General features: G+C 39.6%; 1 protein-coding gene across 1 annotated transcript in view; it reads left to right on the forward strand.

Moving 5' to 3' along the window:
* The window catches only part of POLN (DNA polymerase nu), a 587,345-nt gene that overhangs the window by 554,048 nt on the left and 6,695 nt on the right, over window positions 1-26,602 (forward strand). The window contains exons 22-23 of the mRNA XM_053700310.1: window positions 8,598-8,726; window positions 26,145-26,255. Of these exons, the coding sequence (XP_053556285.1) occupies window positions 8,598-8,726; window positions 26,145-26,255 (240 nt within the window). The remainder of the gene's footprint in view (window positions 1-8,597; window positions 8,727-26,144; window positions 26,256-26,602) is intronic.

A 26,602-nucleotide genomic window follows, 5' to 3' on the forward strand; every position in this document is an offset into this window, starting at 1 on the left:
ATCTAATGTGATAGCTGCTTCAGATGTTCTTGAAGCCCTGTTACCCAATTCTGTGGATGATACTGTTGCTGTTCCTAGGACAGAGAATTTTTCCTTCACTGAGTCATCTTGTGATGCTGCTCCTGATGCTGTTCTTGGTGATGGGGAGAACATTGATTGGTCTGCTGTTGTGTCCTCTAGTTCTGAGGAGGATATGGACACTGAAGGGAAAAAATCTGCCTCCAAGCGAAAAATAGATGCGGATTCTGATGGATGGGAGAGTCCTGATTTGAATCTTCCAGTAGTTAAGGGTGCAGATCCAGATACTACAAGTGATGCTGACTCTTTAATTTTAGAGTTTCCTTCTGTCTCTACTAAAGACGTTCCTTCTGACTCAAGCCAGTGTATAGGTGACTTTTCTGATGCCTCTTCTGTTGGTTATCTAGATAAAAGAGATGTGAACCAACTTGCTGAAGTTACTGGTTATGAGGCTGGCAAGGGTGAGCCTAGGAGGTCGGAACGTCACAGAGGCAGATTTAAAGGATCTCCTTTGAGTCCTAAGAAAAAGAAAGGAAAGAAGAAGTCCTGATGTTATTTTTTTTTGTTTTTTTTTGTTTTTCTTTAATTTATTTTTGTGATGTTTCTGACCATTTCTTCCCTTAATGTCAGTTGTATGACAACTATAGCAAAGAGAGCTGCAATTTTTAAATTATTATCTGTATGTTCTGCTAATATTTTTTGTTTGCAGGAATGTGGTCTCTCTGAACATCCTAAATGTGCTGACTGGGAATATGGTCCTAAAGTATGGTCTTGTTCTTCTGATAGGAATGGGGGGGGTGGGAGTTTTGTTTAAGGGGTTTACCGCTAGATTTGGAGTTTTGTCGGTAACGACCCGAAAAACTAACGCCGGCTTTTTTCTGGCCGCACCATAAAAATAACTCTGGTATTGAGAGTCCACATAAAGGCTGCGTTAGGCTCCAAAAAAGGAGCGTAGAGCATTTTTAACGCAGCTTCAACTCTCAATACCAGAGTTGCTTACGCAAGCGGCCAGCCTCAAAAACGTGCTCGTGCACGATTCCCCCATAGGAAACAATGGGGCTGTTTGAGCTGAAAAAAAACCTAACACCTGCAAAAAAGCCGCGTTCAGCTCTTAACGCAGCCCCATTGTTTGCTATGGGGAAACACTTCCTACGTCTGCACCTAACACCCTAACATGTACCCCGAGTCTAAACACCCCTAGCCTTACACTTATTAACCCCTAATCTGCCGCCCCCGCTATCGCTGACACCTGCATTTTATTTTTAACCCCTAATCTGCCGCTCTGTAAACCGCCGCTACTTACATTATCCCTATGTACCCCTAATCTGCTGCCCCTAACACCGCCGACCCCTATATTATATTTATTAACCCCTAATCTGCCCCCCACAACGTCGCAGCCAGCTACCAACAATAAGTAACCCCTAATCTGCCGACCGCAAAGCGCCGCCACCTACGTTATCCTTATGTACCCCTAATCTGCTGCCCCTAACACCGCCGACCCCTGTATTATATTTATTAACCCCTAATCTGCCCCCCACAACGTCGCCTCCACCTGCCTACACTTATTAACCCCTAATCTACCGACCGGAGCTCACCGCTATTCTAATAAATGTATTAACCCCTAAAGCTAAGTCTAACCCTAACACTAACACCCCCCCTAAGTTAAATATAATTTACATCTAACGAAATTAATTAACTCTTATTAAATAAATTATTCCTATTTAAAGATAAATACTTACATGTAAAATAAACCCTAATATAGCTACAATATAAATTATAATTATATTGTAGCTATTTTAGGATTAATATTTATTTTACAGGCAACTTTGTAATTATTTTAACCAGGTACAATAGCTATTAAATAGTTAATAACTATTTAATAGCTAAAATAGTTAAAATAATTACAAAATTACCTGTAAAATAAATACTAACCTAAGTTACAATTAAACCTAACACTACACTATCAATAAATTAATTAAATTAACTACCTACAATTACCTACAATTAACCTAACACTACACTATCAATAAATTAATTAAATACAATTCCTACAAATACATACAATTAAATAAACTAGCTAAAGTACAAAAAATAAAAAAGAACTAAGTTACAAAAAATAAAAAAATATTTACAAACATAAGAAAAATATTACAACAATTTTAAACTAATTACACCTACTTTAAGCCCCCTAATAAAACAACAAAGCCCCCCAAAATAAAAAATGCCCTACCCTATTCTAAATTACTAAAGTTAAAAGCTCTTTTACCTTACCAGCCCTGAACAGGGCCCTTTGCGGGGCATGCCCCAAGAAGTTCAGCTCTTTTGCCTGTAAAAAAAAACATACAATACCCCCCCCCAACATTACAACCCACCACCCACATACCCCTAATCTAACCCAAACCCCCCTTAAATAAACCTAACACTAAGCCCCTGAAGATCTTCCTACCTTGTCTTCACCTCACCGGGTATCACCGATCGGTCCTGGCTCCGATATCTTCATCCAACCCAAGCGGGGGCTAGACATCCACTGAAGAAGTCCAGAAGAGGGTCCAAAGTCTTCATACTATCCGGGAAGAAGAGGCGATCCGGACCGGCAACCATCTTGATCCAAGCGGCATCTTCTATCTTCATCCGATGACGACCGGCTCCATCCTGAAGACCTCCACCGCGGACCCATCTTCTTCCGGCGACGTCCAACTGAAGAATGACGGTTCCTTTAAGGGACGTCATCCAAGATGGCGTCCCTCGAATTCCTATTGGCTGATAGGATTCTATCAGCCAATCGGAATTAAGGTAGGAATATTCTGATTGGCTGATGGAATCAGCCAATCAGATTCAAGTTCAATCCGATTGGCTGATTCAATCAGCCAATCAGATTGAGCTCGCAATCTATTGGCTGTTCCGATCAGCCAATAGAATGCGAGCTCAATCTGATTGGCTGATTGGATCAGCCAATCGGATTGAACTTGATTCTGATTGGCTGATTCCATCAGCCAATCAGAATATTCCTACCTTAATTCCGATTGGCTGATAGAATCCTATCAGCCAATCGGAATTCGAGGGACGCCATCTTGGATGACGTCCCTTAAAGGAACCGTCATTCTTCAGTTGGACGTCGCCGGAAGAAGATGAGTCCGCGGTGGAGGTCTTCAGGATGGAGCCGGTCGTCATCGGATGAAGATAGAAGATGCCGCTTGGATCAAGATGGTTGCCGGTCCGGATCGCCTCTTCTTCCCGGATAGGATGAAGACTTTGGACCCTCTTCTGGACTTCTTCAGTGGATGTCTAGCCCCCGCTTGGGTTGGATGAAGATATCGGAGCCAGGACCGATCGGTGATACCCGGTGAGGTGAAGACAAGGTAGGAAGATCTTCAGGGGCTTAGTGTTAGGTTTATTTAAGGGGGGTTTGGGTTAGATTAGGGGTATGTGGGTGGTGGGTTGTAATGTTGGGGGGGTATTGTATGGTTTTTTTTACAGGCAAAAGAGCTGAACTTCTTGGGGCATGCCCCGCAAAGGGCCCTGTTCAGGGCTGGTAAGGTAAAAGAGCTTTTAACTTTATTAATTTAGAATAGGGTAGGGCATTTTTTATTTTGGGGGGCTTTGTTGTTTTATTAGGGGGCTTAGAGTAGGTGTAATTAGTTTAAAATTGTTGTAATATTTTTCTTATGTTTGTAAATATTTTTTTATTTTTTGTAACTTAGTTCTTTTTTATTTTTTGTACTTTAGCTAGTTTATTTAATTGTATTTATTTGTAGGAATTGTATTTAATTAATTTATTGATAGTGTAGTGTTAGGTTAATTGTAGGTAATTGTAGGTAGTTTATTTAATTAATTTATTGATAGTGTAGTGTTAGGTTTAATTGTAACTTAGGTTAGTATTTATTTTACAGGTAATTTTGTAATTATTTTAACTATTTTAGCTATTAAATAGTTATTAACTATTTAATAGCTATTGTACCTGTTTAAAATAATTACAAAGTTGCCTGTAAAATAAATATTAATCCTAAAATAGCTACAATATAATTATAATTTATATTGTAGCTATATTAGGATTTATTTTACAGGTAAGTATTTATCTTTAAATCGGAATAATTTATTTAATAAGAGTTAATTAATTTCGTTAGATGTAAATTATATTTAACTTAGGGGGGTGTTAGTGTTAGGGTTAGACTTAGCTTTAGGGGTTAATACATTTATTAGAATAGCGGTGAGCTCCGCTCGGCAGATTAGGGGTTAATAAGTGTAGGCAGGTGGAGGCGACGTTGTGGGGGGCAGATTAGGGGTTAATAAATATAATATAGGGGTCGGCGGTGTTAGGGGCAGCAGATTAGGGGTACATAAGGATAACTTTGTTGGCGGCGCTTTGCGGTCGGCAGATTAGGGGTTAATAAGTGTAGGCAGATGGAGGCGACGTTGAGGGGGGCAGATTAGGGGTTAATAAATATAATACAGGGGTCGGCGGTGTTAGGGGGAGCAGATTAGGGGTACATAAGGATAACGTAGGTGGCGGTCGGCAGATTAGGGGTTAAAAAAAATTTATTCGAGTGTCGGCGATGTGGGGGGACCTCGGTTTAGGGGTACATAGGTAGTTTATGGGTGTTAGTGTACTTTAGAGTACAGTAGTTAAGAGCTTTATAAACCGGCGTTAGCCCAGAAAGCTCTTAACTACTGACTTTTTTCCTGCGGCTGGAGTTTTGTCGTTAGATGTCTAACGCTCACTTCAGAAACGACTCTAAATACCGGAGTTATAAAAATCCCATTGAAAAGATAGGATACGCAATTTACGTAAGGGGATCTGCGGTATGGAAAAGTCGCGGCTGAAAAGTGAGCGTTAGACCCTATTTTGAGTGACTCATAGAATCCTATCAGACAATCGGAATTCAAGGGACGCCATCTTGGATGACGTCATTTAAAGGAACCTTCATTCGGACTTAGGACATCGTACAAAGAGGATGGCTCCACGTTGGATGGATTTAAGATGGCTCCGCTCCGGTTGATTGAAGATTGAAGATGCCGCTTGGAGGACCTTTTCTGCCCCGATCGGATGAAGACTTCTGCCGCTCCGGATGTCCACTTCTGGCCCATCGGTGCCCGGCTGGGTGAACATGGCTCCAGGTAGGGTGATCTTCAGGGGGGTAGTGTTAGGTTTTTTTAAGGGGGGGTCGGGTGGGTTTTAGAGTAGGGGTATGTGGTTGGTGGGTTTTTAATGTTGGGGGGGGGGATTGTATTTTTAGTTACAGGTAAAAGAGCTGATTACTTTAGGGCAATGCCCCGCAAAAAGCCCTTTTAAGGGCTGGTAAAAGAGCTGATTACTTTTTAATTTAGGATAGGGTAGGGCATTTTATTATTTTGGGGGGCTTTTTTATTTTATTAGGGGGCTTAGATTAGGTGTAATTAGTTTAAACTTCTTGTAATTTTTTTTATTTTTTGTAATTTAGTGTTTGTTTTTTTTGTACTATAGTTTAGTTTATTTAATTGTATTTTAGTTTAGATAATTGTAGGTAATTTATTTAATTAAATTATTGATAGTGTAGTGTTAGGTGTATTTGTAACTTAGGTTAGGATTTATTTTACAGGTAATTTTGTAATTATTTTAACTAGGTAGCTATTAAATAGTTATTAACTATTTAATAGCTATTGTACCTAGCTAAAATAAATACAAAGTTGCCTGTAAAATAAATATAAATCCTAAAATAGCAACAATGTAACTATTAGTTATATTGTAGCTATATTAGGGTTTATTTTATAGGTAAGTATTTAGTTTTAAATAGGATTAATTTATTTAATGATAGTAAATTTAGTTCGTTTAATTTAAATTATATTTAAGTTAGGGGGGTGTTAGGGTTAGACTTAGGTTTAGGGGTTAATAACTTTATTATAGTAGCAGCAACGGGTTAGGGGTTAATAATTGTAGGTAGGTGGCGGCGATGTTAGGGAGGGCAGATTAGGGGTTAATAAAATTTATTATAGTGTTTGCGAGGCGGGAGTGCGGTGGTTTAAGGGTTAATTTATTAACATTTATTATAGTGTCGGCGATGTCCAGTCGGCAGATTAGGGGTTAATAAGTGTAGGTAGGTGGCGGCGACGTTGGGGGGGGCAGATTAGGGGGTAATAAATATAATATAGGTGTCGGCGATGTTAGGGGCAGCAGATTAGGGGTTCATAGGGATAATGTAGGTGGCGGCGATGTCCGGTCGGAAGATTAGGGGTTAAAAAAGTTTATTATAGGGTTTGCGATGTGGGGGGGCCTCGGTTTAGGGGTTCATAGGTAGTTTATGGGTGTTAGTGTACTTTATAGCACAGTAGTTAAGAGCTGTATGTTCCGGCGTTAGCCCATAAAACTCTTAACTACTGACTTTTTTTTGCGGTTGCAGTCTTGTCGGTAGAGGCTCTACCGCTCACTTCTTCCAAGACTCGTAATACCGGCATTAGGCAAATCCCATAGAAAAGATAGGATACGCAATTGACGTAAGGGGATCTGCGGTAGCCTCGAGTCGCGGAAAGAAAGTAAGCGGTAGACCCTTTCCTGCCTGACTCTAAATACCAGCGGGCGTTAAAAAGCAGCGTTAGGACCCCTTAACGCTGCTTTTGAACCCTAACGCAGAACTCTAAATCTAGGCGAAAGAGTAGAGTTTTTTTAATATTTCAATGAAAGTAACTTAAAACTAAGTATATAGTGTAAGAATAATAAATCCATATGAGTTCCAGACTACACCAAAAATGTCAAATGGACTTTGATTTCTTGGACTTATTTCTCTAACAATAACACACTGAATAATATGAGACCAATGAAAATAGCCGATAAATACTAGCAGAGGTATTCTCTATACAGCATGTGCTAATTCTTGCAGCCACGGGAATACATTATCTGAGCTTCAGTAATGATTAGAGGTCATTTGGATTTGTGAACCATAACAGAATCATGACATAATTATTCTTACTATTGGGACGCTATTATACCAAGTTATATTCTGATTAAAAAGAAGAGAAAAGGAAAAAACTGAGTAGTTTTTTTTATGTAAATGCTAATGGACGCAAGGTAACACAGTCAGTTTGTTTTGTGTCAGATTAAACAAATTGATTTCTTTAAAGGGACACTAAACCCAAATTTTTTATTTTGTGATTCAGATAGAGCATGCAATTTTAAGCAACTTTCTAATTTAATCCTTTTATCATTTTTTCTTTGTTCTCTTGCTATCTTTATTTGAAAAACAGGAATGTAAAGCTTTAAAGCCAGCCCATTTTAAATTCAGCACCCTGGATAGCACTTGCTTATTGGTAGCTACATTTATCCACCAATAAGCAAGCATAACCCAGGTTCTCAACCAAAAATGGGCCGACTCCTGAGCTTTATATTCCTGCTTTTTAAATAAAGATAGCAAGAGAGCGAAGAAAATTTGATAATAGGAGTAAATTAGAAAGTTGCTTAAAATTTCATGATCTATTTGAATAATTAAAGAAAAAAATGGATTTAGTATCCCTTTAAGGAAGTCACTGTGGGTATAAACTGTGCTTTGGGGTTTGAGTTAGTTATTTTGAGTAACTGTGGTGGAGCGAGGCCATAGTTAAGATAGATTACTCTCAGGGGATTGGTCATCCATTAACAGTAATTAGGTCTGTTGAAAAAAAAAAAGATTTGTGGGGTTTCTCACTGAAAAATTACCCACAGAGGGGTTGAAAGAGACATAAAAACCAAAAATTTTCTTTCAGGATTCAGATAGAGAATACAATTTTAAACAACATTCCAATTTACTTCTATTATCTAATTTGTTTCATTCTTTAGATATCTTTTGTTGAAGAAGTTGAAATGCACATGGGTGAGCCAATCACTCAATGCATCTATGTGCAGCCATCAATCAGAAGCTACTGAACCTATTTAGATATGCTTTTCAACCAAGGATATCAGGAGAATTAAACAAATAAGATAATAGAAGTAGATTGGAAAATTGTTTAAAAATGCATGCACTTTCTAATTCATGAAAGAATAAACTTAGGTTTCATCTCCCTTTAAATTTGAGCAGCATCTCCAAAACAGCTCTGTAAAGAGGTGAAAATGGCCCAGCAGTTAAAGGGATAGAGAGATCAAAACTGAAATGTGCATGAGTGAATTTACATTTGAAATATTAATGCATTTTGCAGTCTACTTCCATAAGTAAAAATGGTTCTCAGAGTCAGCAGTGTCTTGTATTATAAAAATTGAGTCTTCACTGATGCAATAAACACCTCCGCCAAAAAATAAGGGTGTCATGTCCCTTTAAGCATGTGTCTATCTTCAGACCATCTATGACAAGTATTTTCAAATTCCTTTTAAACTGTATTTGAAACGTATTTCCAAGAAAGGGCAAACTACTAGTCCTGAGTGCCAATCAGTAATTGCTAACTGACCAGGGAATGTAACTTTTTCTCTATAAGGGCCCTTTAAACAGCTTGGTATTCACAGTAACTGAGTTTTTTCTTGTGTTTTTGACTTTTCTTTGGCTCTTCTACTTGTTGTGCTATTCTTATCTTTTCCCCAGTTAGATCTACACTGTACTCTGTCTCTTAAAGTGTTTCTCATTGTGTAATTGTATTTATTACAGGGAAAGAGAAACTTTCAGAAAGGCTTGGGGTTACAGCAGCAGAAGCTAATCGATTTATTGAAAGTTTTCTTCAGAAATTCAAAGTCTCAGATTTTACAAAGCGGATAATCCAGCAGTGTCACAATAACTGTAAGAAAATTTAGAAACAATATTTTATTATTTATTAGTGCTGTTGGTTCAGAAAATTCGTAAATCTGAGGAAGCATTTTTTCTACATGTCCCTATGTGTCTGTTTAACGCTTGTGAATTTGTTTATGTACTTTGTTTTTGAGCTAGATTACAAGTGGCACGCTATCGTTAGCGCAGAAGTGATATTGAAATGTGGGGCGAAACTTTGGAATAAACATATAATGATTGCAAAGAAAGGAGCTTTGTCTTTAGGATTCTTATAAATTTCATTGAAAGACTGCAGCAGGAAAGTATGTAAAGGTGTGCAAACCTACTATGGATATATATATATATATATATATATATATATATATACTGAACTGTAAATATATAACTATATATATATATATATATATATATATATATATATATATATATATATATATAGATAGATATAGTTCGATTTAAAATAAAAATAACATTTTCCTTTTTATGAAGAACAATGGTCTGTGAAATATTAATAACTCCTGCCGGGTAAAGCGCTGTGGGTTTAATACGGTGTCACGTTAGTTCACAAGCAATATGTGTTAGGTTTTTTCATCAATGTCCTCCATTGAAGTCTATGGGGAGAAGTTAACATGGTCCTGATATTTGAAGGCCTTTAGTTAGCGTGCATTAATATTTTTTACTTTCAAATTGTAATACAAGCGCTAATCCGCAAGTACAAAAAAGTTACTTCTGTCGGTGTTAACACTCGAGCGATAGCGCTAAATAGCACACTGCTTGTAATCTAGCCCTTAATTGGCACAGGCTGAACCAAGCAGGATCATAAACAGGTATTCTGAGGTAGGTGGGGCCATAACCCAAAGTCAGTTCAAAGGACAACATGGGGTTATACTCAGGTTTTTAACTAGTAAGGTTGAAACAGTTACTGAAATCAGACTAGAACAGCAGGGCCATGCCAAGGTATTCAGCAAGTAAGGTTCATTTTAGTAGATTGTATTTCCTTTCAATGGACTAACAAAAACAACGTTTTGTATTCTATAAGCTTTCAAGACCTCAGAGGTCTCTTCTTCAGATTATCTACATCTATCTTGAAAGCTTATGGAAAGCAAAACCTTGATTTTGTTGGTCCATTAAAAGTTATTACAATCTACTAAAAGAAACATTCTCTGTGGGGCCAATATGACAATAACCCCTGTTCTATTCAAAATAAGGTTAAAGCAGTTACTGTATTACCACCGATGATCAATTGTGCAGATGCAGATTCCCAGAAACAGTGCTGGTAGTCTGGAAAATAGGTTGTAACATAAAGCTCATGTTTGCAAAATTCTGTAGCCTAAAACATAAAAGCTTTACAAATATTTAAGACCAACCCATGTGAAAAACAAACAAGACCTTTACGTAATATTTTCTGAATCTAAAATACACTTAGGGATTGATTATGAGTGGAGCGAAATATTGTGCGATATTTGCACTCCACTCAGTAGTACTATCACACGTAAATCAGAACTTTTTGTTACAGCCATTATAGGTCATTTATAAAATTCTTGATGTTGAATTATCAGTCAGTTATAATTATTATTATTATTAAGTAACTAATCTGTTAATATAATAAGTCATTTAAACTTAAAGGGACATGAAACCCAATTTTTTTCTTTCATGATTCAGATATAGAATACAATTTTAAACAACTTTTCTAATTTACTTCTATTATATAATTTGTTTCGTTCTCTTGCTATCATTTGTTGAAAGAGCAGCAATGCACTAATGGTTTCTAACTGAACTCATGGGTAAGCCAATCACAATCAATATATATATATATGCAGTCACCAGTCAACAGCTAGAACATAGGTTCTCTGCTGCTCATGAGCTTGCCTAGATAAACCTTTCAGCAAAGGATAACAAGAGAAAGAAGCAAATTAAATAATATAAGTACATTGGAAAGTTGTTTAAAATTGTATTCTCTATCTGAATCATGAAAGAACATGTTTGGGTTTCATGTCCCTTTAAAGCAATTAATCCTTATTAGATACAATTATTCTGTTACATGTACAAATTCCCAAATCCAGAATTCCAAAATCCAACTTATTCTAAAATCCAAACTTTTTCACTAATATTTAAAAAAAAAAATAATAATCAAAAACGACTATTTTCCCTGCCTAAAAGTCACAAAAGTATTACAAATGATATAAACTACCTTTAGTTACATGAATAAGCTGTATTATAAAATGTATATATTGCCTAAATGACATAAGATATTGTTGTTTACACTTGGTTCCAAGACCTCCCTCAACGGTCCCATTTTAAAGATACAAATATTTCAAAATCTGAACTATTCGGAGATCCAAACCTTTTCCGGCCCCAAGCAGTTTGTATAAAGGGTTTTCTACCTGTGTATGGAGGGGCAACAGTGTATTTCATGATAATATTTGTAAATTACAATTAATATAAAGTAGAGGGGAAGAGCTGAAAGTTTATAAAATGCTATTTTTTAATTATATAAACTAAAAATGATGAAGTAAAAATTCTAAAGTTGTCACTGTCTAAATTTATTAGCTAGTGTTAACAATATTTTCAGTCTCACAAAAATAAAAATCCATAAAATTCAGCATTCAAAATGTAATAAAGATTGTTAATAATAATCAGCTAGATTACGAGTTTTGCGTTATGAGTGAAAAGCATCGTTATGGCCCATAACAAAGCTTTTTCCCTGCCGCTGCTATTACGAGTCTTGTCAGAATAGCTGTACCACACACTTTTTTGGCCGTCATGCAACGCCAGTACCACACTTTTAAAAAAGTCCTTTTTCAATGGGACTTCCATAGCGCCGGTATTACGAGTTTTGTTGTGAGGCCAAAAAGTGAGCGGTACACCCTATACCGACAAGATCTGTACCGCCATCTAAAGTAAGTAGTTATGAGTTTTATGTTACAAAGCTGTACCATAAAACTCATAACTAAAGTGTTAAAAAGTACACTAACACCCATAAACTACCTATTAACCTCTAAACCAAGGCATCACAAATAATAAAATAAAATTATTAACCTGTAATCTGCCGCTCCCCGACATCGTCACCACTATAATAACATTATTAACCCCTAAACCGCCTCCCTCCCGCATCAAAAACACTAAATATAATTAACCCCTAATCTGCCGTCCGCCCACTCCGCCGCTATAATAAACCTATTAACCCCTAAACCTAACCCTAACACCCCCTAACTTAAATATAATTAAAATAAATCTAAATAAAACCTACTATCAATAACTAAATAATTCTTATTTAAAACTAAATACATACTTACCTGTAAAATAAACCCTAATAGCTACAATATAACTAATAGTTACATTGTATCTATCTTAGGTTTTATTTTTATTTCACAGCTAAGTTTATATTTATTTTAACTAGGTAGACTAGTTAGTACATAGTTATTAACTATTTACTAGCTACCTAGTTAAAATAAATACAAATTTACCTGTAAAATAAAACCTAACCTGTCTTACACTAAAACCTAACATTACAATAAAATTAAATAAATGAAATTAACAAAATACAATTATCTAAAGTACAAAAAATGATGAACTGTAAATTGCACAAAATAAAAATAGAAATGATCAAAAATAAAAACAAATGACTCCTAATCTAATAGCCCTATCAGCCAATAGGAATTAAGCGGGAAAAAGAAGACTTCTCCCGGCTTCGATGAGGACTTCGCCGCCTGGATGAGGAAGTATGTCCGGTCTTCAAAAACTGTAAGTGGATCGTTGGGGGTTAGTGTTTTTTTAAGGGTTTATTGGGTGGGTTTTATTTTTAGCTTAGGGTTTTAGGCAATGTAAAAGAGCTAAATGCCCTTTTAAGGTCAATGGCCATCCAAATGCCCTTTTCAGGGCAATGGAGAGCTTAGGTTTATTTAGATAGGATTTTATTTAGGGGGTTTGGTTGTGTGGGTGGTGGGTTTTACTGTTGGGGGGTTGTTTGTATTTTTTTTTACAGGTAAAAGAGCTGATTTCTTTGGGGCAATGCCCCGCAAAAGGCCCTTTTAAGGGCCATTGGCAGTTTAGTGTAGGCTAGGGTTTTTTTATTTTGGGGGGCTTTTTAATTTTGATAGGGCTCCTAGATTAGGAGTAATTCGTTTTTATTTTTGATAATTTCTTTTTTTATTTTGTGTAATTTAGTGTTTATTATTTTTTGTACTTTAGATAATTGTATTTTGTTAATTTAATTTATTTAATTTTATTGTAATGTTAAGTTTTAGTGTAAGGCAGGTTAGGTTTTATTTTACAGGTAAATTTGTATTTATTTTAACTAGGTAGCTAGTAAATAGTTAATAACTATTTACTAACTAGTCTACCTAGTTAAAATAAATACAAACTTACCTGTGAAATAAAAATAAAACCTACCACCTTGCCCGAATAGTAGTCTGGAACCACTCTTCCCAGGAAAAACCATGGACTCAGATGGAGTCCCTCATAACAGGTATAAACCTCAGGGAAATTTGTTGGATCCCTTTGAAACACAGACCCAAAACAAAACTACCTAACTACTATGTAGATAGTACACTCAAAGAATGGGATAAACTCCTACGTATGAACCCAACCGTCTCGAGCCCCTTCTCACCCATGACACCTTTACTCGATAACCCAGATTTTGGCTGTCTCAAGTTTCCACAGCTAGCTGTTATAGACGGCAAACCCTCAAATATCCCAGGACACACAATCATTAAGGATGGTCATGTCAACACACAAGAAGCTATCGCTCAAGAAATAGGCCCCCATTTTACGCAATGGTACCCTACTTTCAATTAAGACACGCAGTCATCACATCACCAAACTGACATGATATAGTCAGACCACGCACACCATTTGAAACCCTTTGCTCAAATACCGGATACATTAGATCTCATATCTCTCTGACACACAAAATATTACAGCGCTTTGCAACGAGTAATAGGCCAACCTATACACAGAGGTGAGAAAATGAGCTTCACACAGAACTATCTGATGCACAATGGGGTAGAATTGTTGTCCCAATTAAAAAATCTTCACTCTCCCAGACCATTGTATTATCTCATTGGTATCTGACACCCAAGAGACTGCACAGTATATACCCGAGCGCTTCCCACTTTGTTGGAGAAGATGTGGAGAGGTGGTTGACCTTTTACACATCTGGTGGGGGTTGCTGTCAGGGTGCCAGGAATCAGACTGAGACGAGAAGTGCAAAAATAATCACACCTTTATTAATAGCAAAAAATAATAAAAAAGTCCACAAGTCAAATAACAAGCCAGGAGTCAAAACCAGAGCTGGTAGTAAGACTAGCCGAGTCAGGAGCCAAAGCGAATAGTCAGACGAGCCGGAATCAGGAACAAGGAAAACAGCAGAGTCAGGAACAAGCCAGGAATCAGGAACCAGGAAGGACGTCAGGCAGCCAGGTAATACACAGGAACTCTCACAAACAGGTCTGAGACAACGCAAAGGCAAAGCATACTGAACAGAGGCGCTTTAAATAATAAGTGAAGACATCACAATTCTGAGACTGCATCCTGTCTCACATGGATGATGCACACCAGTCTGGCCATAAAAGGAAGTGCAGGAATTAAACAGCTTCCCCCACAATGCACCATAGTCAGGAATAGAGGTGAGTAAAATGGCTGCCAGCAGCACATGGCAAACACAACAGGGAAAAAACCCTGACAGTACCCTCCCCTCAACGACCCCTCCCTGGTGGGAGGACAAAAGGCTTATTGGGGAAACGGGCATGGAAGGCACGGAGGAGGGCAGGAGCATGAACATCAGAGGAGGGAACCCAAGAATGCTCCTCCGGACCATAGCCCCTCCAGTGAACCAAATACTGTACAGGGCCTCTGGACATACAAGAGTCAATAATGCTGCTGACCTCATACTCCTCATGGTTGTCAACAAAGATAGGATGGGGACAAGGCAATACCATGGTAAACCAATTACAAACCAATAGTTTTAAAAGGGAGACATGAAAAACATTGGAGATGCGCATAGCAGGAGGAAGGACAAGAGCGTAGGCCACAGGATTAACTCGTCGGAGTATTCGAAAAGGACCAACATAATGGGGAGCCAATTTATTGGAAGGCACATGAAGGTTCAAGTTGTGGGAGGACAACCAAACTCTCTCACCAACCTGGTAGGATGGGGCGGGCAGACGCCTACGATCAGCCTGGAACTTTTGGCGCTGCATAGAACGATGAAGGCAATCCTGAATCTGCACCCACGTGGAATAGAGTTGCCGGAGATGCTCCTCCAAAGCCGGAATACCCTGAGACATGAATTAATCGGGCAACAAGGATGGTTGAAACCCATAATTCGTCATGAATGAGGATATCTTGGAGGAAGCATTAATAGCACTATTACGAGCAAACTCTCCCAAGGTAACAGTTCAGATCAATTATTGTGGTGATCTGAGACATAGCAATGGAGGAACTGTTCCAGAGCTTGATTAGACTGTTCCGCAGCCCCATTGGATTGAGGGTGATATGCCGAGGAGAAGGAAAGTTGGATCCCCATTTGAGCACAAAAGGAACGCCAAAATCTGGAGACAAACTGGCTACCCCGGTCCGACACTATCTCCTTGGGTAACCCATGTAAACGGAAGACTTCCCGGGCAAAAATTGAAGCAAGCTCCTGAGCGGTAGGCAGCTTCATCAAGGGAATGCAATGTGACATTTTAGAAAAACAGTCAACCACCATAAGGATAACAGTATTGCCATTGGAAACAGGGAGCTCGACAATGAAGTCCATGGAAAGATGTGTCCAAGGATGCTCACCATTAGCAATAGTTTGAAGAAGACCCACAGGAAGAAGTCGAGGAGTCTTATTCTGTGCACAAACTGAGCAGGAGGCAACATACGCAGCAACATCAGAATGAAGACCTAACCACCAGAATTGTCGAGTGACAGACCAAATCATTTGGTTCTTGCCTGGGTGACCTGCGGCTTTAGGATAGTGGTAAGTGTGCAAAAGTTTAGTTTGAAGATTCTCAGGAACAAAACACTTACCACTAAGTTTCTCAGGAGGTGCATTGGTTTGTGCAGCCAGGATCTCCTCCCCCAAGGGAGAAGTCAAATTAGTACGTATGGTAGCCAAAATATGGTCAGGAGGTATAACAGGAGTAGGTACAGACTCCTCCTTGAACAGAGGCGAAACTTGTCGAGAGAGGGCATCAACCCTAACATTCTTACTGCCAGGCAGGTAGGAGACCACATAATTAAACCAAGACAAAAATAGCGCTCATCTGGCCCGTCGGGGCGACAAACTTTTTGCTTCAGATAGATAAGTTAAATTCTTGTGGTCAGTAAGAATGAGCACTGGCACGCTAGTACCCTCGAGAAGATGCCTCCATTCTTAAGTGCCAAAATTATGGCCAGTAATTCCCTGTCGCCAATTTCATAATTGCACTTCGCTGGAGACAATTTCTTAGAGAAGAAACCACACGGATGCAAGGAACTGTCAGGCGTAGGACGTTGAGACAAGAGGGCACCTACTCAAGTCTCAGACGCATCAACCTCAAGAACGAAAGGCAGGACAGGGTTAGGATGAGCCAGAACTGGAGCGGCAGCAAAGACAGTCTTAAGACTATCAAAGGCCTTAATGGCAGTAGGTGACCAATGGAGTGGATCATTCTCTTTACGGGTCATGTCTGTGATAGGTTTGACCAAGGAAGAAAAGTTTTTAATAAACTTTCTATAGTAATTGGCGAACCCCAAAAAACGTTGAATAGACAGAAGACCATCTGGGCGAGGCCACTGCAGAACTGCAGATAACTTGTCAGGATCCATGGAGAACCCTGCAATGGAGATAACATAACCTAGGAAGGGTACTTTAGTCTGATGAAACTCACATTTCTCGAGTTTACAAAACGTAGTCTCTGAAGAACCCGTGTAACATCAGAACAATGAGCCTCAAGTGTGGGTGAGTGTTTGAGGATGTCGTCTAAGTACACCACAACACTGTTGCAACATATCTCGTAGGACATCATTAATAAATTTTTGAAAAACAGCAGGAGCATTACATAGGCCAAAGGGTATTACAAGATACTCATAATGCCCGCTCCTGGTGTTAAATGCTGTTTTCTATTCATGGCCCTCCTTAATCCTAACAAGATTGTACGCTCCTCTCAAAAGTTTAGTAAAGACCGTAGCTCCCTTGAGGCGGTCAAAGAGTTCCGTAATAAGTGGAATAGGGTAAGCATTCTTAATGGTAAGACGATTAAAACCCCTATAATCGATACATGGTCTTAACTCGCCACTCTTTTTCTTCACAAAGAAGAAGCCAGCCGCTGCAGGAGAGCAGGATTTGCGAATGATCCCCCGCGACAGAGCATCGGCAACATACTCCTCCATAGCACAATTCTCTGCAACAGACAGAGGGTACACCCGGCCCTGAGGAGGAATGGCTCCGGGCTGCAGGTCTATGGCACAATCGTAAGACCGGTGAGGAGGCAACGTACCGGCACGCACCTTGTCAAACACGTCTAGGAACTCTCTGTACTCCTCTGGCAATTGAGAAATCGAAGAAGTGCACAAGACTTTAACTGGTTTCCGAAGACAAGTGGAAATACATTACAGGGACCACGACAAAATTTCGGACCTGCGCCAGTCGAGACTAGGATTGTGCTTTCGGAGCCAGGGATAACCCAGAACAACCGGAAAATGCGGAGAGTTTATCACCTGGAACTGGAGGGTTTCAAAATGGAGAGCCCCAACAGCCATGGACAACGGAGCAGTTTCGTGAGTAATGAGTGCGGGCTGAAGAGGCCTGCCATCAATGGCCTCAATAGCAAGCGGAACGGAACGAGGCAAAACAGGAAAGGAGTGCTTTGATACAAAAGCACTGTCAATGAAATAGCCCGCATCACCGGAGTCAACAAGAGCCTGAGTGACTATGGAGGAGTCCACCAAGGAAAGGACAACCATAACCAAAGGTTTCTAGTTAAGCGGTTCCGGGGAAGAGGATAAACCACCCAAGGTCTGCCCCCGACAGGACCTTAGGTGTGAGCGTCTCCCGGCCGTGTAGGACAAGACTTTAAATGGTGGCCCTGTAACCCACAATAGAGGCAGAGCCCCTCCCTCCTCCTAAAGGCCCTCTCCGCCACGGAGAGACGCGTGAATCCCAGCTGCATCGGCCCAGCAGTACCTGGGGACTCGGGACCAGGAGGCATGGGAGGAGAGGGAGGCATGGGTGGGAACGAACACGTAGGAGACAACGGAACAGGAGGCTTCCGCAAGCGCTCCTTGAAAGAGGGCCTCTCTCTGAGTCTGATGTCAATTATTATCAAAAAAGACACCAATGCCTCGAGATCCTCTGGTAAATCTCTGGCAGCAACTTCGTCTTTAATTGCATCAGAGAGCCCATGAAAGAAGGCGGCAACAAGGGCTTCATTGTTCCAACCTACCTCTGCGGCAAGCGTACGGAACTCAATAGCATACTGAGCAACAGATCTTGTACCTTGCTGAATGGACATGAGTCGTTTAGCAGCAGAGGAGGAGCGAGCCAGAAAATCAAATACCCTTCGAAAGGAGGCCACAAATTCAGGGTAATTTGAAATCACAGGTTTATTAGTCTCCTACAAGGGATTAGCCCAGGAAAGAGCTGTGTCAGAGAGTAACAACATGAGAAATCCCACCTTAGTTCTGTCAGAGGGAAACGCCTGAGCTAACATCTCAAAGTAAATGCCCACCTGGATCAAAAACCCTCTGCACTGAATAGGATTGCCTCCATATCGCTGAGGTAGAGGTGCAGAACCGGACATGCTCCTGCTAGGCATAGGTGCAGCAGCGGAAACAGTAGCAGCCATAACCTGCGGGACACTTTGGTCCCAATGTGCAGTGCGAGTCAGCAGGGTTTGCAGGGCTAGTGCAAATTGATCCAAGCGGTGATCCTGTACATCCATCCTGGAAATGATGGCAGGTAAAGGAGGATTATTAGCAACATCAGGATTCATGGCCTTTGCGTAATGTCAGGGTGCCAGGAATCAGACTGAGACGAGAAGTGCAAAAATAACCACGCCTATATTAATAGCAAAAAATAATAAAAAGTCCACAAGTCAAATAAGAAGCCAGGAGACAAAACCAGAGCTGGTAGTCAGTAGAGCCGAGTCAGGAGCCAAAGGGAATAGTCAGACAAGCCGGAATCAGGAACAAGGAAAACAGCAGAGTCAGGAACAAGCCAGGGATCAGGAACCAGGAAGGACGTCAGGCAGCCAGTTAATACACAGGAACTCTCACAAACAGGTCTGAGACAACGCAAAGGCAAAGCATACTGAACAGAGGCCCTTTAAATAATAAGTGATGACATCACAATTCTGAGACTGCATCCTGTCTCACATGGATGATGCACACCATTCTGGCCATAAAAGGAAGTGCAGGAATTGAGCAGCATCCCCACACAATGCACCATAGTCAGGAATAGAGGTGAGTAAAATGGCTGCCAGCAGCACATGGCAAACACAACAGGAAAAACACCCTGACAGGTGCCCACTTCTTCACACATATTGGAAAGATATTTCAGATAGTATTAATAGCATCTTAAACATAGATATTGAATTATCCCAGACAGTAGTACTACTTAATGATATCCTGAAAATATCATGTCAACTTAGACGGAAACTCTTTCACTGCATGCTAAACAGTGCTAAACGCTTAATCCCTAGACTTTGGAAGACTACCCAACCCCCAACGCATTTGTCATGGGTTAGAGAAGTTGAGCATGTGCTAGAACTGGAGAAGATATATTATACATACATGGGTAGACAATACTTTATTTTAGATATTATCTTTATATGGGAACAAAGACCTAGAGATCAATAAGGATAGGGATGACCTAGGCCTGAGGAAACAGCAAGCTAGCTGAGAACTAGTTGCATTTTAATACACAGTGATATATGTATACACTGTGCTTTTAAAGACCATTGTTTTAATAAAAGTGATTTTAAAACTTATCACTTGACTGAGAACCTGTCCATGTTTGTTTGCGGTTGGAGACTACAGCCTAGACTGAGACCTGTGGGATAAGAACAGTGAGCTGGGACACTGTGAGATTCCAGTATGCACTACTAAGCACGAGTGAGTGCTGCCACACTTGTGAGTACCTGAACATCTGTTATCAGATATTTGTACACCATCTGTACCTTATTACACTAGGAGGCGCCCTTCTGTGTGTTTGTTTTATACCATCACATATTCCAGTTCTTCATGTTTGAGACACCATCTTGATGCCTTTTATGTTCTCTTGAATGCTTGTTATTTTTGTTATTATGAAAGTTCAATAAAAATGTTTAATTTAAAAATAAAAGCTAAGATAGATACAATGTAACTGTTATTTATATTGTATCTAGCTTAGGGTTTGTTCTACAGGTATGTATTTAGTTTTAAATAGGAATTAGTTATTAATAGTAGGTTTTATTTAGCTTTATTTTAATTATGTTAAAGTTAGGGGTGTTAGGGTTAGGGATACGTTAGGGTTAGACTTAGGGTAAGGGTTACATTAGGGGTTAATATATTTATTCAGTGTTAGTGATGTGGGAGGCCAGAGGTTTAGGGGTTAATAACTTTAGTATAGTGGTGACGGTAACATTGGGGGCGGCAGATTAGGGGTTAATAAGTGTAGGTAGGTGGCGGCGACATTGGGGGCAGCAGATTAGTGGTTAATAAGTGTAGGTAGGTGGCGGCGGCATAGGGGGCGGCAGATTAGGGGTTAATAAGTGTAATGTAGGTGTCGGCGATGTCTGGGGCGGCAGATTAGGCGTGTTTAGACTCAGGGTTTATGTTAGGGTGTTAGGTTTAAACATACATTTTTTCCCCCATAGACCTCAATGGGGCTGCGTTACGGAGCTTTAAGCTCCGAGATTGCAGGTGTTAGGCTTTTTTATAGCCGGCTCTCCCCATTGATGTCTATGGGGAAATCGTTCACGAGCACATCAAAACACCACTTGTATTTGGGTGAAGTATGGAGCTCAATGCAACCATATGGCCCGCACAAGCCGTTTTTTTGCAAACCTGTAATAGCAGAGCTATGAAAGGTGAGCGGTGAAAATAACTTGCAAGTAATTAACGAGGCAGCCATAACGCAAAACTCGTAATCTGGCTGAGAGTTAACAACAGCATGAATATAATATATAATGTTAAAGGTGTGACTTTTTAACCCCTTAATGACAAGTGACGTACCAGGTACGTCCTGCAAAAACTTGCAGTTAGTGACAATGGACGTACCTGGTACGTCACTTGTCTAAGAGAGTGCTGGAAGCGATCGCAATCGCTTCCAGCAGCTCTCAGGGTATTGCAGTGATGCCTCGATATTGAGGCATCCTGCAATACCCTTAGAAAGCATCCGATGCAGAGAGAGCCACTCTGTGGCCCTCTCTGCACCGGTAGCGATGCGGCCGGTTCGTTGGTGGGTGGGAGCGCAACTGGGAGGCGGGTGGGCGGCCCATCGCTACCCGGCATCCGGCTCCTGTAAGTGCAATGTGCACGCCGGGTGCCGGGAGCGTGCGGGGGCGCGCACGCGCGCGATTACCTACCCACACTGACACCAATGAGTGGGAAGAGGGGGGAAAATATATATATATGAGGATCTGGGAGGGGGAGGGGGTTGGGGTATTGTGGGGGGCTGCTACACTACAGAAAAAAATAAATTGGTAATAAAAAATAATAATAAAAACACTTTTTTGGGGGGCAAATTGGGTACTGGCAGACAGCTGCCAGTACCCAAGATGGCGGCAATTAGGTAGGGGAGAGCTTTAGATTGCTGGGGGGGGGGATCATGGAGGTTGGGGCTAAGGCAGGAGTCCATCACAGCTAAAACATTTTATTTTTTTTTATTAAAAAAAAATAAAAACTCCTTTTATTTAGTACTGGCAGACTTTCTGCCAGTACTTAAGATGGCGGGGACAATTGTGGGGTGGGGGAGGGAAGAGAACTGTTTGGGAGGGATCAGGGGGTGGGATGTGTCAGGTGGGAGGCTGATCTCTACCCTAAAGCTAAAATTAACCCTGCAAGCTCCCTACAAGCTACCTAATTTAACCCCTTAACTGCTGGGCATAATTTACGTGTGGTGCGCAGCAGCATTTAGCGGCCTTCTACTTACCAAAAAGCAACCCCAAAGCCATATAAGTCTGCTATTTCTGAACAAAGGGGATCCCAAAGAAGCATTTACAACCATTTGTGCCTTAATTGCAGAAGCTGTTTGTAAATAATTTCAGTGGGAAACCTAAAGTTTGTGACAAAATTTGTGAAAAAGTGAACTTTTTTTTTTATTTGATGACATTTGGCGGTGAAATGGTGGCATGAAATATACCAAAATGGGCCTAGATCAATACTTTGGGTTGTCTTCTAAAAAAAAATATATACATGTCAAGGGATATTCAGGTATTCCTGACAGATATCAGGGTTCCAATGTAACTAGCGCTAATTTTGAAAAAAAGTTGTTTGGAAATAGCAAAGTGCTACTTGTATTTATGGCCCTATAACTTGCAAAAAAAGTAAAGAACATGTAAACATTGGGTATTTCTAAACTCAGGACAAAATTTAGAAACTATTTAGCATAGGTGTTTTTTGGTGATTGTAGATGTGTAACAGATTTTGGGGGTCAAAGTTAGAAAAAGTGTGTTTTTTTCAATTTTTTCCTCATATTTTATATTTTTTTTATAGGAAATTATAAGATATGATGAAAATAATGGTATCCTTAGAAAGTCCATTTAATGGCGAGAAAAACGGTATATAATATGTATGGGTACAGTAAATGAGTAAGAGGAAAATTACAGCTAAACACAAACACTGCAGAAATGTAAAAATAGCCATTGTCATTAAGGGTAAGAAAATTGAAAAACGGTCCGGTCATTAAGGGGTTAAATTTAAATTCAATTGCTAATAATAAGTATGACACCCTGGAAAACCCAGCATAATAATCTATAATGTGTAACATTCAGAATTATGTGAATTCATGCTAATAATAATTTTAACATATTTAAGAAAAAATTAAAAATACTAAAGGTGTGATTATCTAAATTTACTGGCAAGTGTTAATACTAATTATCACATTTCTAAAGAAAAAAAAATATCTATAAAGTGTAGCTTTCAAAGGTCTATCAGCAGATGTACTAATGTTAACACCCTTTTAAAGGTGTCAATGCGCTACAAAACAATGTAAAGAACAGTTTATTTGAATTATTAAGTAAATAAAATCAGTCTTAGAATAGATAGATAGATCTTCAAATGTAAGAACGCGTTTTTATTGTTAAAGGGGCATAATACTCATATGCTAAATCACTTGAAATTGATGCAGCATAACTGTAAAAAGCTGACATCAAATATCACATGAACGTCTCTATGTAAAAAGGGAAGATAATTTACCCTGAAATCTCTGCAGCTCGCCAGAGTAAGTGCTCTGTGAACAGTTAGAGCTGCTGTAAAGCTGCAAGTTGGGGAAAAAAATAAAAAATATATAACACAATAGCCAATCAGAATCAGCAGTGCTGAGGTCTTACATTGCTTTGCTGTGATTTCAGGAGATTTCACCTAAAGAGACAGTCTACACCAGAATTTATATTGTTTAAAAATATAGATAATCCCTTTATTATCAATTCCCCAGTTTTGCATAACCAGCTTAGTTATATTAATATACTTTTTACCTCTGTGATTATCTTGTATATAAGCCTCTGCAGACTGCCCCTTATCTCAGTTATTTTGACAGAGTTGAATTTTAGCCAATCAGTGCTGGCTCCTAGGTGATTCCACGGGCGTGAGGACAATGTTAGCCCATGAGCCTACCAAGGTTTAGCTTTCAACTAAGAATACCAAGGGAACAAAACAAAATTGATGATAAAAGTAAATTGGAAAGTTGTTTAAAATTTCATGCCCTATCTGAATAATTAAAGTTTATTTTTGACTTGACTGTCCCTTTAACCCCTTAACGACCGAGGACGTGCAGGGTACGTCCTCAAAAAAAAGGCAGTTAATGCCTGAGAACGTACCCTGCACGTCCTCGGTTTGGAAAGCAGCTGGAAGCGATCCTGCTCGCTTCCAGCTGCTTTCCGGTTATTGCAGTGATGCCTCGATATGGAGGCATCCTGCAATAACCTTTGGTAGCCATCCGGTGCAGAGAGAGCCACTCTGTGGCCCTCTCTGCACCGGAGATCGGTGGCTACCTGCGTTGGTGGGTGGGAGCCGGACCGGGAGGCGGGTGGCGGCCATCGATGGCCCTGGTTATGTGCAGGGGGGGCGGGATCGTGGGCGGGGACGAGCAGGGGCGCGCACGGACGCGCGCGCGTGCACGGGAGGGCGGGGGCGGGCGCGTGCACGGGGAGGGAGCGGGTGGGAACCGCTACACTACAGAAAATGATTTAATAAAAAATGTATAAATATCGAAAATCTTAAAAAAAAAAAAAGATCAGCAAGGTGGTGGGGGATTGTCTGTGTGGGGGGGGGAAGCTACACTACAGAAAAAAGCCCCAAAAAAATAAAAAAAGCACTTTTTTTTGCAAACTGGGTACTGGCAGACAGCTGCCAGTACCCAAGATGGCCCCCAATGAGGCAGAGGGGAGGGTTAGAGAGCGGTTTTGGGGGGGATCAGGGAGGTTGGGGGCTAAGGGGGGGATCCTACACCCTAGCATATGTAAATATGCTAAAAAAATTTTTTATTTTTTTTAAAAAACCCTTTTATTTTAGTACTGGCAGACTTTCTGCCAGTACTTAAGATGGCGGGGACAATTGTGGGGTGGGGGAGGGAAGGGAGCTGTTTGGGAGGGATCAGGGGGTGGGATGTGTCAGGTGGGAGGCTGATCTCTACACTAAAGCTAAAATTAACCCTGCAAGCTCCCTACAAACTCCCTAATTAACCCCTTCACTGCTAGCCATAATACACGTGTGAGGCGCAGCAGGATTTAGCGGCCTTCTAATTACCAGAAAGCAACGCCAAAGTCATATATGTCTGCTATTTCTGAACAAAGGGGATCCCAGACAAGTATTTACAACCATTTGTGCCATAATTGCACAAGCTGTTTGTAAATTATTTCAGTGAGAAACCTAAAATTGTGAAAAATTTAACTTTTTTTTCAATTTGATCGCATTTGGCGGTGAAATGGTGTCATGAAATATACCAAAATGTGCCTAGATCAATACTTGGGGTTGTCTACTATACTACACTAAAGCTAAAATTAACCCTACAAGCTCCCTAAAAGCTCCCTAATTAACCCCTTAACTGCTGGGCATAATACACTTGTGGTGCGCAGTGGCATTTAGCGGCCTTCTAATTACCAAAAAGCAACGCCAAAGCCATATATGTCTGCTATTTCTGAACAAAGGGGATCCCAGAGAAGAATTTACAACCATGTATGCCATAATTGCACAAGTTGTTTGTAAATAATTTCAGTGAGAAACCAAAAGTTTGTGAAAAAATTTGTGAAAAAGTGAACGATTTTTTGTATTTGATCGCATTTGGCGGTGAAATGGTGGTATGAAATATACCAAAATTGTCCTAGATCAATACTTTGGGATGTCTACTAAAAAAAAATATATACATGTCAAGGGATATTCAGGGATTCCTGAAAGATATTAGTGTTCTAATGTAACTAGCACTAATTTTGGAAAAAAGTGGTTTGGAAATAGCAAAGTGCTACTTGTATTTATGGCCCTATAACTTGCACAAAAAGCAAAGAACATGTAAACATTGGGTATTTCTAAACTCAGGACAAAATTTTGAAACTATTTAGCATGGGTGTTTTTTGGTGGTTGTAGATATGTAACAGATTTTGGGGGTCAAAGTTAGAAAAAGTGTGTTTTTTTCAATTTTTCCTCATATTTTATTTTTTTTTTTATAGTAAATTATAAGATATGATGAAAATAATGGTATCTTTAGAAAGTCCATTTAGTGGCGAGAAAAACGGTATATAATATGTGTGGGTACAGTAAATGAGTAAGAAGAAAATTACAGCTAAACACAAACACCGCAAAAATGTAAAAATAGCCTTGGTCCCAAACGGACAGAAAATGGAAAAGTGCTGTGGTCATTAAGGGGTTAAATCTCATGAGTTTTTATAGTAAACTTTCCTTAAACTGAATATGAACATAACATGACCGTGCCTGCACATGCTAGATGCACACTCCCTTGGAAGACATGGGACTAAAGTATCTTTACAGTGGGGTTTGAATACTTAGGAAATTTGGAGGTAAAATATCTTTCTTTTTTACAAAGATATGTTCAGGTGATTTGGGTATCATGTCCCTTTAAGATTGCAATATTATCTCATTTACCTTCTTTTAGAAACAAAAACACATTATAAAGTTGTTAGATTTTTTATGTCTGTTTTTGTTGTCATAAAAGTAATAAAATGAGGCCCTGGATACTATGCTATTCTACAACATTGGTTGATTATTTATTTACTACATTTTCTGCAATTATTGTTCCCCTGTGTGTAGCTTCTGTCGTTTCACTCATGGGACGAAAAAGGCCCCTTCCACAGATCAATTCCCCGAACTGGAGCTTGAAAACACAAGCAGAAAGACAAGCTGTGAATTTTGTTATTCAAGGTAAATGATTGTATGTATCTAATGGGAACGTGATGAGTAAGACCATATAATCGATACGATAATGTTTCACCTAAATATGATATGCTCCTTTTGCCAATATTTAGATATTCTATTCTAAGATAATTAGTGAATTATTGAGCAATACTCAATTATAACTTAAGTTGACCAGATATGATTTCATCTTATTGGTCACACGAAGCTCCACTTTCACACAACTTTGACCTCAGGGAATTACAAGTTGGAAATTTTGCTTTACTTTTATGAAATGGAGGATTTTAATCTCATGCTTTTATCTTAACCATAATATAAATGAATGAATGGATGGATATATACAGTATATATATATA

This window comes from Bombina bombina, chromosome 2, assembly GCF_027579735.1.
Source record: "Bombina bombina isolate aBomBom1 chromosome 2, aBomBom1.pri, whole genome shotgun sequence".
NCBI lineage: Eukaryota > Metazoa > Chordata > Amphibia > Anura > Bombinatoridae > Bombina > Bombina bombina.